The following is a 14,860-nucleotide window of genomic DNA, read 5'->3' as shown; positions in this document are numbered from 1 at the left end:
GGTCTGGAGAGGAGAGGTTATAGATGTCAATAACAGGTTATAACTGCTCTGTGTCTACAGTATGAAGCATAGTAACTGATACATGGTCTGGAGAGGAGAGGTTATAGATGTCAATAACAGGTTATAACTGCTCTGTGTCTACAGTATGAAGCATAGTAACTGATATATGGTCTGGAGAGGAGAGGTTATAGATGTCAATAACAGGTTATAACTGCTCTGTGTCTACAGTATGAAGCATAGTAACTGCTACATGGTGTGGGGAGGAGACTTCGGCAACAGCTCCCAGCAGGCCAGGTTCAGCCAGGAGGACACTGTGGTTGGCTGCCTGGTCGACCTGGCAACAGGCCTCATGACATTCACAGCCAATGGGAAGGAGATAAACACCTTCTACCAGGTGTGTGTGTGTGTGTGTGTGTATTTGTGTGGGTGTGTGTAGTATCAGGTGTGTGTGGTGAGACTCCTAGGCACATGTTGGCTATGTCACTGAGGATGACTGGGGGTGGGATGTTGTTGACAGAGGAATTTTGTTTCTTCCAGGTGGAGCCCAACACAAAGCTGTTTCCTGCTGTGTTCGTCCAGCCCTCCAGTCAGAACATGGTACAGCTGGAGCTGGGGAAACTCAAGGTCAGAATTCTCCTCCTCCTTCCTCTTCCTCATCCTCTTTCTCCTCTTTCTCCTCCTCCTCCTCTTCATCATGTTCATCCTCTTCCTCATCCTCCTCCTCCCTTCCCACTCCCTTAAAGTACTCCAAGTACTCCATACTCACAAGTCTGACCTTGTCCCATTCTCTAAACTACACCATTTTCCTTTCTATTCTGCTGTTTTCTCTCCTGGACCCCTCAGTATGAGTTCCTGTTGATAATGACCTGCTGTTTTCTCTCCTGAACCCCTCAGTATGAGTTCCTGTTGATAATGACCTGCTGTTTTCTCTCCTGAACCCCTCAGTATGAGTTCCTGTTGATAATGACCTGCTGTTTTCTCTTCTGGACCCCTCAGTATGAGTTCCTGTTGATAATGACCTGCTGTTTTCTCTCCTGAACCCCTCAGTATGAGTTCCTGTTGATAATGACCTGCTGTTTTCTCTCCTGGACCCCTCAGTATGAGTTCCTGTTGATAATGACCTGCTGTTTTCTCTCCTGAACCCCTCAGTATGAGTTCCTGTTGATAATGACCTGCTGTTTTCTCTCCTGAACCCCTCAGTATGAGTTCCTGTTGATAATGACCTGCTGTTTTCTCTCCTGAACCCCTCAGTATGAGATCCTGTTGATAATGACCTGCTGTTTTCTCTCCTGGACCCCTCAGTATGAGTTCCTGTTGATAATGACCTGCTGTTTTCTCTCCTGGACCCCTCAGTATGAGTTCCTGTTGATAATGACCTGCTGTTTTCTCTCCTGAACCCCTCAGTATGAGTTCCTGTTGATAATGACCTGCTGTTTTCTCTCCTGAACCCCTCAGTATGAGTTCCTGTTGATAATGACCTGCTGTTTTCTCTCCTGAACCCCTCAGTATGAGTTCCTGTTGATAATGACCTGCTGTTTTCTCTTCTGGACCCCTCAGTATGAGTTCCTGTTGATAATGACCTGCTGTTTTCTCTCCTGAACCCCTCAGTATGAGTTCCTGTTGATAATGACCTGCTGTTTTCTCTCCTGGACCCCTCAGTATGAGTTCCTGTTGATAATGACCTGCTGTTTTCTCTCCTGAACCCCTCAGTATGAGTTCCTGTTGATAATGACCTGCTGTTTTCTCTCCTGAACCCCTCAGTATGAGTTCCTGTTGATAATGACCTGCTGTTTTCTCTCCTGAACCCCTCAGTATGAGATCCTGTTGATAATGACCTGCTGTTTTCTCTCCTGGACCCCTCAGTATGAGTTCCTGTTGATAATGACCTGCTGTTTTCTCTCCTGAACCCCTCAGTATGAGTTCCTGTTGATAATGACCTGCTGTTTTCTCTCCTGAACCCCTCAGTATGAGTTCCTGTTGATAATGACCTGCTGTTTTCTCTTCTGGACCCCTCAGTATGAGTTCCTGTTGATAATGACCTGCTGTTTTCTCTCCTGGACCCCTCAGTATGAGTTCCTGTTGATAATGACCTGCTGTTTTCTCTCCTGGACCCCTCAGTATGAGTTCCTGTTGATAATGACCTGCTGTTTTCTCTCCTGGACCCCTCAGTATGAGATCCTGTTGATAATGACCTGCTGTTTTCTCTCCTGGACCCCTCAGTATGAGTTCCTGTTGATAATGACCTGCTGTTTTCTCTCCTGAACCCCTCAGTATGAGTTCCTGTTGATAATGACCTGCTGTTTTCTCTCCTGGACCCCTCAGTATGAGTTCCTGTTGATAATGACCTGCTGTTTTCTCTCCTGAACCCCTCAGTATGAGTTCCTGTTGATAATGACCTGCTGTTTTCTCTCCTGAACCCCTCAGTATGAGTTCCTGTTGATAATGACCTGCTGTTTTCTCTCCTGAACCCCTCAGTATGAGTTCCTGTTGATAATGACCTGCTGTTTTCTCTCCTGAACCCCTCAGTATGAGTTCCTGTTGATAATGACCTGCTGTTTTCTCTTCTGGACCCCTCAGTATGAGTTCCTGTTGATAATGACCTGCTGTTTTCTCTCCTGAACCCCTCAGTATGAGTTCCTGTTGATAATGACCTGCTGTTTTCTCTCCTGAACCCCTCAGTATGAGTTCCTGTTGATAATGACCTGCTGTTTTCTCTTCTGGACCCCTCAGTATGAGTTCCTGTTGATAATGACCTGCTGTTTTCTCTCCTGAACCCCTCAGTATGAGTTCCTGTTGATAATGACCTGCTGTTTTCTCTCCTGGACCCCTCAGTATGAGTTCCTGTTGATAATGACCTGCTGTTTTCTCTCCTGAACCCCTCAGTATGAGTTCCTGTTGATAATGACCTGCTGTTTTCTCTCCTGAACCCCTCAGTATGAGTTCCTGTTGATAATGACCTGCTGTTTTCTCTCCTGGACCCCTCAGTATGAGTTCCTGTTGATAATGACCTGCTGTTTTCTCTCCTGAACCCCTCAGTATGAGTTCCTGTTGATAATGACCTGCTGTTTTCTCTCCTGAACCCCTCAGTATGAGTTCCTGTTGATAATGACCTGCTGTTTTCTCTCCTGAACCCCTCAGTATGAGTTCCTGTTGATAATGACCTGCTGTTTTCTCTCCTGAACCCCTCAGTATGAGTTCCTGTTGATAATGACCTGCTGTTTTCTCTCCTGAACCCCTCAGTATGAGTTCCTGTTGATAATGACCTGCTGTTTTCTCTCCTGGACCCCTCAGTATGAGTTCCTGTTGATAATGACCTGCTGTTTTCTCTTCTGGACCCCTCAGTATGAGTTCCTGTTGATAATGACCTGCTGTTTTCTCTCCTGGACCCCTCAGTATGAGTTCCTGTTGATAATGACCTGCTGTTTTCTCTCCTGAACCCCTCAGTATGAGTTCCTGTTGATAATGACCTGCTGTTTTCTCTTCTGGACCCCTCAGTATGAGTTCCTGTTGATAATGACCTGCTGTTTTCTGTCCTGGACCCCTCAGTATGAGTTCCTGTTGATAATGACCTGCTGTTTTCTCTTCTGGACCCCTCAGTATGAGTTCCTGTTGATAATGACCTGCTGTTTTCTCTCCTGAACCCCTCAGTATGAGTTCCTGTTGATAATGACCTGCTGTTTTCTCTCCTGGACCCCTCAGTATGAGTTCCTGTTGATAATGACCTGCTGTTTTCTCTCCTGAACCCCTCAGTATGAGTTCCTGTTGATAATGACCTGCTGTTTTCTCTCCTGAACCCCTCAGTATGAGTTCCTGTTGATAATGACCTGCTGTTTTCTCTCCTGAACCCCTCAGTATGAGTTCCTGTTGATAATGACCTGCTGTTTTCTCTCCTGGACCCCTCAGTATGAGTTCCTGTTGATAATGACCTGCTGTTTTCTCTCCTGAACCCCTCAGTATGAGTTCCTGTTGATAATGACCTGCTGTTTTCTCTCCTGGACCCCTCAGTATGAGTTCCTGTTGATAATGACCTGCTGTTTTCTCTCCTGAACCCCTCAGTATGAGTTCCTGTTGATAATGACCTGCTGTTTTCTCTCCTCTTCTTCTTTTGATCTGTCTTATTACTCTCCTCCTACCAGAAAAAAAAATCTCTCCCTTTATTGAGATGTCTTTGACCAAGACATCATATCATGTCTTCTTCTTCTTCTCCTCTCAGAACATCATGCCCATCTCAGCAGCCATGTTCCGGAGTGAGCGTAAGAACCCAGTGCCCCAGTGCCCGCCCAGGCTGGACATCCAGATGTTGACCCCTGTCATCTGGTCCCGCATGCCCAACCACTTCCTGAACCCAGAGGTCGGCAGGGTCAGCGAGAGGCTGGGCTGGATGGTGGAGTGTACCGAACCACTCACCATGATGGCCCTGCATATACCTGAGGAGAACAGGTTAGATACAGCAAACACAGTGTTCACGTTAAGCCTAACCCTTTGCCATGATGGCCCTGTATATATACCAGTGGAGAACTGGTTAGAGATAGACTGTACACTACAGGGTTGAACTCAATTCAGTTAGCAATATTTGGATATTGTTATAGACAATAATGGGCCAGTTTCAGTGAATTACTTTTCAAATTGTTTTAATCATTTAAAAATTTTTTTTTTCAAATGCTGTAAACATACAACAGTTGATTGAGATGTTAAGGTTCAAGTTTTTTTTAATATCCATATGACAGTCATAGACACTGAAATACGTGGATTTGGACTAAATAAACAATTACATTATCAACGGTCATAAACAATTCTAATAAATGCAACAGTTGGACAATGGATGAAGGTACTCCAAACTTTTAGAATGTTTATAATCCATCAGATATTGATTTCGGACATAAAACATTTTACTGCCACAGAAAACACTTTATCGACTGCCTCGATTCGGTCTTATGTAACAACATCTGAAATTGTGGTTTTTTTTTTACATTGGATAAAAGTACAGACTCAGAGCTTCAAAATGGTATATCATACACTGCAGTTGAGGAACAATGGGAAAGTAATTCTACTTTGAAAGTTGATAAACTTTTAACCCCACTTTTGAGAAAATGACCCTTGAATATTTTGGGTACCTACTGGAGAGCCTTTCTTTGTCTCTACCCATTCAGCATCGTTCCCACCCTCTTAAGCCTTAGCCCCACCCATCTCTTTAAGGATTCACATGTGAGGCCATGTGCTAAACAGAGGGAGTAAGGTAGTGTAGTAAAAAACATCCAAAGATTTTAAGACTAAAAGTGATGAAAGTAGAAGCCTACAATAAGTTAAAACTTCAGGTAAAAATACACTTTATCTAGTCCTTATCTTTATCTCATCCTATATCCTAATCTGACTTTGGTGCAGGTCCTGTTGTTCTTCACATTACCGTCTCTGGTAAACTCACACTATATCAAATAAAATCTAAGTTTATTTGTCACATGCGCAGGATATACAGAAGGTGTAAACGGTACAGTGAAGTGGTTACTTGCATAGTACCAAAAATAAAAAACAGAAAGTGTCCAGATAAAAATATTTTATAAATATTTTATAATTATTAGATGACGCTTACCAGACACACTTGTCAAAATTGAATGTTTATGTGAAGGATATGCTATAACCACGCCCCAGTCACACCTAGATAAGTGGATGGGTCACTATTGTCTAGACATGTACACATGTTCATGAAATACAGTAGATGGCCATAATCACCCTCAGACACACTTTTTGTTTAGACATGTAGCTAGCTAGCTAGCGAAACAATGAACCGGCATAATCTCAACTCATACTATTACCAATACAAAACATTGTCGTAGCTGTAGTATGAATCTGCAGGAAGCTAAAGCTAACAAACTAGGTTCAATGTTAGATGTCTACCTAACATTAGGCCATATCTAGCAATGCAAATGGGTTTCTGATTTAAATAATAATAATACTACACAGATTATACATGTAACATTAGCTAGCGAGCCACCAAGCTAACGTTCGCTACCTAGCTAACAGTATGATTTAACTTGCAATGAAAACGATTTTCTGACTAAATTAGAAACGTATAGAAACGTTTTCATTGCAAGTTAGACTCTTACCCGTATATATTGATGAACGCTTCACGGCAGACTGGAACCATGTAACTCTGTTTTGTTTGTAGCTACATCTTGTTTGGCCGGCGTTGTGTCAAGTCACTCCAGGTTCACACTGACCTTGGTCTGAGCAGAAAGTAGCCCATCACTTTTTCCAACTGATCTGTCGATAGCGCCCGCTAAAATTCAGGACATCAATGTTGTTGAGAAAAGTAGGAAAACTTTTGTAGTTCTCGATGGCTAACGTTATATCTTTCAAAAACCGCAGAAAGGACTATCAATTTTTAAAGGAACTGTTTGACTTTGTTTTAGCTAGCTAGGTCTTTTTATTTTGTCTAAATTTGCACTAAGAATGGCATAATCAAGTTACTGTTGTATTTATAGACAGTTATTTATTTAGTTTATTTTACCTTTATTTAACTAGGCAAGTCAATTCAGAACAAATTCTTATTTACAATGACGGCCAGGCCAAACCCTGGGCCAATTGTGCGCCGCCCTATGTGATACAGCCTGGAATCGAACCAGGGTCTGTAGTGACGCCTCTAGCACTGAGAGGCAGTGCCTTAGACCGCTGCGCTACTCGTAGCATCCAATCCAAACTCATCTCTCGGCATGTCCAGCCCATCCATTATCTCAGCCAATCACGGCTAGCGGGAAGGTTCCTCGCTTTTTCCGTGGCTAAACCAACTAGGCTAGTATTTACGGATGGAATACACGTTTGTTATTAAGGCACATGAAAGTTCACATGTTCCAGAAGGCAGTTCTGCCAAAAAACACATTTTGATCAAAAATATATGTTTTTTTTTTTTAAATGTTCAAATGGCTCTCCTGTGAAGTAGAGACGTGCGACATATGTCTAGTTTCCTGAAACGAGTGGAACATTTCTAGGATCTTTTATTTCAGCTCATAAAATAGGGAACCAACACTTTACAATGTTGTGTTTATATTTTTGTTCCGTATTCAACAAATAATGCAGGGTTTTTGGTGGGAATTCAAGTATTCAATATATTAGCAAAATTGAAAGAAATTCTTAGAATGCAGTCATATATTATTTTATTGTATTAGGTATTTAGAAAAACATTTTGTGTTAAAATAAATACATTTATACAGTGCCTTTGGAAAGTATTCAGACCCATTGACGTTTTTCACATTTTGCTACGTTACAGCCTTATTCTAAAATTTATTAAATCGTTTTTTTTCTCTCATCAATCTACACAGAATACCCCATAATGACGTCACAATACCCCATAATGACATCACAATACCCCATAATGACATCACAATACCCCATAATGACAAAACCAAAATGGTAAAAAAAAATTTTTGCTAATAAAAAATAAAAAATTCAATATTACATTTACATAACTATTCAGACCCTTTACTCAGTACTTTGTTGAAGCACTTTTGGCAGTGATTACAGCATCAAGTCTTCTCGGGTATGACGCTACAAGACTGGAACACCTGTATTTGGGGAATTTCTCCCATTCTTCTCTGCAGATCCTCTCAAGCTCTGTCAGGTTGTAATAGGGAGGGTTGATGCACAGCTATTTTTAGGTCTCTCCAGAGATGTTTGATCGGGTTCAAGTTCCGGGCTCTGGCTGGGCCACTCAAGGACATTCAGAGACTTGTCCCAAAGCCACTCCTGCGTTGTCTTGGCTGTGTGCTTAAGGTCGTTGTCCTGTTGGAAGGTGAACCTTTGCCCCAGTCTGAGGTCCTGAGCGCTCTGGAACAGGTTTTCATCAAGGATCTCTCTACTTTGCTCCGTTCATCTTTGAATAGTCTCCCAGTCACTGCCACTGAAAAAAACGTATGCTGCCACCACCATGCTTCACCGTAGAGATGGTGCCAGGTTTACTCCAGACGTCACACTTGGCATTCAGGCCAAAGAGTTCAATCTTGTTTTCATCAGACCAGAGAATCTTTGCCTTTTGCCAAACTCCAAGCGGGCTGTCATGTGCCTTTTACTGAGGAGTGGCTTCGGTCTGGCCAGTCTACCATAAAGTCCTGATTGGTGGAGTGATGCAGAGATGGTTGTTCTTCTGGAAGGTTCTCCCATCTCCACAGAGGAACTCTGGAGCTCTGACAGAGTGACAATTGGGTTCTTGGTCACCTCCCTGACCAAGCCTTTCTTCCCCGTTTGCTCACTTTGGCCGGGCGGCCAGCTCTAGGAAGAGTCTTGGTTGTTCCAAACTTCTTCCATTTAAGAATGATGGAGGCCACTGTGTTCTTTTGGACCTTCAATGCTGCAGAAATGTTTTGATACCCTTCCCTAGATCTGTACCTCGACACAATCCTGTCTTGGAGCTCTGTGGACAATTCCTTCGACCTCATGGCTTGATTTTTGCACTGACATGCACTGTCAACTGTGGGACCTTATATAGACAGGTGTGTACCTTTTTAAATCATGTCCAATCAATTCAATTTACCACAGGTGGACTCCAATCAAGTTATAGAAACATCTCAAGAATGATCAATGGAAACAGAATGCACCTGAGCTCAATTTTGAGTCTCATAGAAAAGGGTCTGAATACTTATGTATTTATGTTTAAAAAATATATATATATATTGTAAACATTTCTAAAAATATGTTTTCACTTTGTCATTATGGGATGTTGTGGGTAGATTGCTGAGATTTTAGAAAATATTTTATCCATTTTAGAATAATGCTGTAATCTAACAAAATGTGGAAAAAGTCAAAGGGTCTGAATGTTTTCAGAAGGATTAGTATTTGCATATATGAATATGTGAAACATTAACATAAAGGGGTGGAGCAGGGCTGCAACCGTCAAGCACTTGATCTGTCCACCTGTCTAGACGGCCTCATTAATTATTGTTGTTGTCACATTCTGTTGTATAATTCAACAAGTGTGTCAATAATAGGATACTATAACTCTGATTAAAAATCAACAGGCCTGGTTCATGATTACACCTATCTAAACATACTTTACAAATGTTTGCGAGATCAGACATAATATCCCTATAATAAGAGGGTTAATTTTCGGAAGTTGCTTTCATTTCATCTAATTTGTAAAAAAAAATGTCAACTGTATTAAATGATTACTTTTTCCATTCCACCCAAAAAAAATGTACACCCATGAAAATAAAGTTATCTTTCTTCTCTTTCTTGTGATGTAAGTGTCGAGACGGTGCATTAAATCCCCGACGAAAACTTTCAAGGGAAAGACAATGTATTCCACAGAACACATCTCAGCCTTTACCCGGGGTGTGTTTGACAGGTCGTTAAAAACAATTATGCGGTCGTAACGTTAATAACGGGGGAAAAAAAAACGAAAGGCACAACCCAAGAGTATGAAAGAGTCGAAGGAGTACAATGAAAAGCAATCAATCCAGCAAGATTTATGTGATTTAAGTGTATTTCGTATCCCTCAAACACAGAAAATAGATGACAGATAAAGACAGATCCTCAGGAGGGCGGGTCACGCGCATTTTGAACTGAACACAATTTAGATGAGAAGACTCAAATAGTCTTATTGATCATTTGGGCCTTCCCTGTGGCTCAGTTGGTAGAGCATGGTGTTTGCAACGCCAGCATGGTGTGTGCAACTCCAGGGTTGTGGGTTCGATTCCCATGGGGGGTGGCCAGTACAAAAAAAAAAAAAAATGCATAAAATGAAATGTATGTATTCACTACTGTAAGTTGCTCTGGATAAGAGCGTCTGCTAAATGATGTAAATGTTAGATGTAGAGTATGGGGCATTTCCTGTACGTTATCTCTCAGTCCTGGCGTTTGGAACAGAGTAGGTGGGTGGTCCTAGACAGACAGGTACTGTATGTGTATTCAGGGTCGGGTAAGTTACTTTTCTAAATGTAATCCATTACAGTTACTAGTTACCTGTCCAAAATTGTAATCGGTAAAGTAACTTTTGGATGTTAAATATTACTTTATGGGTTGGTTATGTAGGCTTTTTCTAACCCATTACTTTCGGATAATAAAACAGATAATAATATAATCAGTCAATATCTTTACATTAAAAACCCAAAGTCTATCAGATTTCCAGTCATAACAATCAATTTAATACCACTCGATCTTCAAGAATATTAATTGGAAATATGGAAATTTAGATTAGCCAAATTGTTTTACCTGAGCAAAACCCAAAAACGATATAATAAATGGAACAGATGTATTTAATGTTCTCCTTAACACGTTACAGTCGACTACTCTCTCTAGTGTCTTCAGGCGAAATCTCCAACACATCATTGGACTTTTACCTCCCTTGCATCTCGTAATCCAATCACTTCAATGCAAGAACGGAAACCCCATTGTCCGTTCCTGTAGATTACAGGACCAAGTAGCCTTTTTCACAACCACTGGTACTCATTTCTCTCTTTCTCTCCTCCCCGGTAAATCTCGAACAAACACTGTTTGTTCCCGACTGAGAAAAAAACCCGAAGGCGCTTGTCCTGTATCTTAGACTGTATGTCAGCTGAAAAAACTGGATTTAACCAGTGATAACCTTGTTCTAACCTGTCGTTTTAGGAACAACTGTGCCGGAGTTTTCCCCAGTTGTGGCATGTGGCGTACTCCTGTAGGCAAACAGAAAGTTGTCCACAATATGCTGTACAGACCGTCCTGATGCACTTGGTCCTTCTCTAGAGCCTGTTTTAGATTCTGTACAAGTCGCTCTGCTACGCCTTTTTGAAGCTGCACGATATGGAACCTACTTGACGCATTCAACTGGAAGAATGTCTCCATCTCTTTTTGACACCAGCTGTGGCTCATTGTCTGAAACTACACTCCTCAACTAACCCGTAGGCTGAGAACATTCAGTGTCTCTACCGTGGCTGTAGCTAAAGTGTTACTAATACACTTCCCTTCTGGTCAGCGTGAGTCCGTAACTACCAACAACTGGGTGCTTTTCCTTTTGAGAAAAACCTATATGGTGCCAAGTACCCCCTCTCAGGCCATTTCCAACGATGCACTGGTGCAAAGTTCGGGCGTATGTCTATTAGACTGACACGACTGGCATCTCCTTACCATGTTTTTATTTATTTGTATTTATTTATTTTATTACACCTTTATTTAACCAGGTAGGCTAGTTGAGAACAAGTTCTCATTTACAACTGCGACCTGGCCAAGATAAAGGTAAAGCAGTGTGACAAAAACAACAACACAGGGAGTTACACATGGAATAAACAAACATACAGTCAATAATACAATAGAAAAATCTATGTACAGTGTGTGCAAATGTAGAAGAGTAGGGAGGTAAGGCAATAAATAGGCCATAGAGGCGAAAATAATTACAATTTAGCATTAATACTGGAGTGATAGATGTGCAGATGATGATGTGCAAGTAGAGATACTGGGGTGCAAAGGAGCAAGAGGATAAGTAATAATATGGGGATGAGGTAGTTGGATGGGCTATTTACAGATGGGCTGTGTACAGATGCAGTGATCTGTGAGCTGCTCTGACAGCTGATGCTTAAAGTTAGAGAGGGAGATATAAGTCTCCAGCTTCAGTGATTTTTGCAATTCGTTCCAGTCATTGGCAGCAGGGAACTGGAAGGAAAGGCGGCCAAAAGAGGAATTGGTTTTGGGGGTGACCAGTGAAATATACCTGCTGGAGCGCGTGCTATGGGTGGGTGTTGCTATGGTGACCAGTGAGCTGAGATAAGGCGGGGCTTTACCTAGCAAAGACTTATAGATGACCTGGAGCCAGTGGGTTTGGCGACGAATATGAAGCGAGGGCCAAGGATCGGAAGGATGGTCAGTTTTACGAGGGTATGTTTGGCAGCATGAGTGAAGGAGGCTTAGTTGCGAAATAGGAAGCCGATTCTAGATTTAATTTTGGATTGGAGATGCTTAATGTGAGTCTGGAAGGAGAGTTTACAGTCTAACCAGACACCTAGGTATTTGTAGTTGTCCACATATTCTAAGTCAGAACCGTCCAGAGTAGTGATGCTGGACGGGCGGGAGGGAGCGGGCAGCGATCGGTTGAAGAGCATGCATTTAGTTTTACTAGCATTTAGGAGCAGTTGGAGGCCACGGAAGGACTGTTGTATGGCATTGAAGCTCGTCTGGAGGTTTGTTTAACACAGTGTCCAAAGAAGGGCCAGATGTATACAGAATGTATACCATGTCCTCTATGTCTGAGTCTAACCTGGGCCCCCAAAAGTGGCTCCTTTGCAAGACCTTCCATGTTGACCCAGTGGGGTTTTCATGTAACTCCTTCAGTAGGTCCCTCTGTAGAGTAGCCGACACCACCACTCTCATAACCCCATAACACACAATCACTTTCTACAGTGAGCTCATCCCTTCTCACCCAATAAGGCTTTAGTTCAGCATCAGTAACATTGGTTAGGCCATCCTGTAAGTGTGAAATGCTTGACTTTTTGCCAAACCCTTGTCCTTGTCCTTGTTTTGCCTGGCTATGTTCTTCGCTAAAATGGGAAGTACATCTAAAGCCGACACTCGATAGTTTTGGATTGCGTGAAGCAAATGCAATAGGCCTCTCTCACGCTACCGTCAGGCACCGTGTGTGTGTGTGAGATGGCATCATCCCGCCCCGTTATGGTGAGGCATCACAAGCCGATATTACTGCCGTGTGTGGGTCATAGTGCACTAACACTGAGGAGGGACACAACTGCGTCTTCGTCGTTTCAAATGCCGGCTGACATTGCTCTGACCCACACCCAAGGTGCTCTCTTTCTGTTAATAAGAGCTCTGTCATAGAGCTCTGATGGGAATATAGAGATTCTCCCTTGAACTTGACCATAGTAGGTAAGGAAAGACAGATACGCTCTGAGTTCTGCCTTTGCTATGGCTTCAGTCTTGTACTGCACTGGATGTGGCCCCCTGTTCATCTATCCTGGATGTAGCCCCCTGTTCGTCTATCCTGGATGTAGCCCCCTGTTCGTCTATCCTGGATGTAGCCCCTGTTCGTCTATCCTGGATGTGGCCCCCTGTTCGTCTATCCTGGATGTAGCCCCCTGTTCGTCTATCCTGGATATAGCCCCCTGTTCGTCTATCCTGGATATAGCCCCCTGTTCGTCTATCCTGGATGTAGCCCCCTGGTCATCTATCCTGGATATAGCCCCCTGTTCGTCTATCCTGGATGTAGCCCTTGTTCGTCTATCCTGGATATAGCCCCCTGTTCGTCTATCCTGGATGTAGCCCCCTGTTCGTCTAACCTGGATGTAGCCCCCTGTTCGTCTATCCTGGATGTAGCCCCCTGTTCATCTATCCTGGATATAGCCCCCTGTTCATTTATCCTGGATATAGCCCCCTGTTCATCTATCCTGGATATAACCCCCTGTTAATCTATCCTGGATCTAGCCCCTGTTCATCTATCCTGGATGTAGCCCTTGTTCGTCTATCCTGGATTGAGCCCCTGTTCGTCTATCCTGGATGTAGCCCCCTGTTTGTCTATCCTGGATATAGCCCCCTGTTCATCTATCCTGGATATAGCCCCCTGTTCGTCTATCCTGGATGTAGCCCCCTGTTCGTCTATCCTGGATATAGCCCCCTGTTCATCTATCCTGGATATAGCCCCCTGTTCGTCTATCCTGGATGTAGCCCCCTGTTCGTCTATCCTGGATGTAGCCCCCTGTTCATCTATCCTGGATGTAGCCCCCTGTTCGTCTATCCTGGATGTATCCCCCTGTTCGTCTATCCTGGATATAGCCCCCTGTTCCTCTATCCTGGATGTAGCCCCCTGTTCGTCTATCCTGGATGTAGCCCCCTGTTCATCTATCCTGGATGTAGCCCCTGGTCGTCTATCCTGGATGTAGCCCCCTGTTCGTCTATCCTGGATGTAGCCCCCTGTTCGTCTATCCTGGATATAGCCCCCTGTTCGTCTATCCTGGATATAGCCCCCTGTTCGTCTATCCTGGATGTAGCCCCCTGTTCATCTATCCTGGATATAGCCCCCTGTTCGTCTATCCTGGATGTAGCCCTTGTTCGTCTATCCTGGATATAGCCCCCTGTTCGTCTATCCTGGATGTAGCCCCCTGTTCGTCTATCCTGGATGTAGCCCCCTGTTCATCTATCCTGGATATAGCCCCCTGTTCATTTATCCTGGATATAGCCTCCTGTTCATCTATCCTGGATATAGCCTCCTGTTCATCTATCCTGGATGTAGCCCCCTGTTCATCTATCCTGGATGTAGCCCCGTTTGTCTATCCTGGATGTAGCCCCCTGTTCGTCTATCCTGGATATAGCCCCCTGTTCGTCTATCCTGGATGTAGCCCCCTGTTCGTCTATGCTGGATGTAGCCCCTGTTCGTCTATCCTGGATGTAGCCCCCTGTTCGTCTATCCTGGATATAGCCCCCTGTTCATCTATCCTGGATATAGCCCCCTGTTCGTCTATCCTGGATGTAGCCCCCTGTTCGTCTATCCTGGATGTATCCCCCTGTTCGTCTATCCTGGATATAGCCACCTGTTCCTCTATCCTGGATGTAGCCCCCTGTTCGTCTATCCTGGATGTAGCCCCCTGTTCATCTATCCTGGATGTAGCCCCTGGTCGTCTATCCTGGATGTAGCCCCCTGTTCATCTATCCTGGATGTAGCCCCCTGTTCATCTATCCTGGATGTAGCCCCTGTTAGTCTATCCTGGATGTAGCCCCCTGTTCATCTATCCTGGATATAGCCCCCTGTTCGTCTATCCTGGATGTAGCCCCCTGTTCGTCTATCCTGGATATTCTCCCCTGTTCGTCTATCCTGGATATATCCCCCTGTTCGTCTATCCTGGATATAGCCCCTGTTCGTCTATCCTGGATATAGCCCCCTGTTCGTCTATCCTGGATG

At 43.6% G+C, this 14,860-nt stretch overlaps 1 protein-coding gene across 1 annotated transcript in view; it reads left to right on the top strand.

Moving 5' to 3' along the window:
* Positions 1–14,860, top strand: part of ryr1b (ryanodine receptor 1b (skeletal)) — a 274,065-nt gene that overhangs the window by 99,864 nt on the left and 159,341 nt on the right. The window contains 3 exon segments of the mRNA XM_082956507.1: positions 229–394; positions 538–624; positions 4,214–4,440. Coding sequence (XP_082812633.1) covers positions 229–394; positions 538–624; positions 4,214–4,440 — 480 coding nt within the window.

Source organism: Salmo salar, chromosome 09 (assembly GCF_965601325.2).
Source record: "Salmo salar chromosome 09, fSalSal1, whole genome shotgun sequence".
NCBI lineage: Eukaryota > Metazoa > Chordata > Actinopteri > Salmoniformes > Salmonidae > Salmo > Salmo salar.
This window is presented reverse-complemented; position numbering and strand designations above follow the sequence as displayed.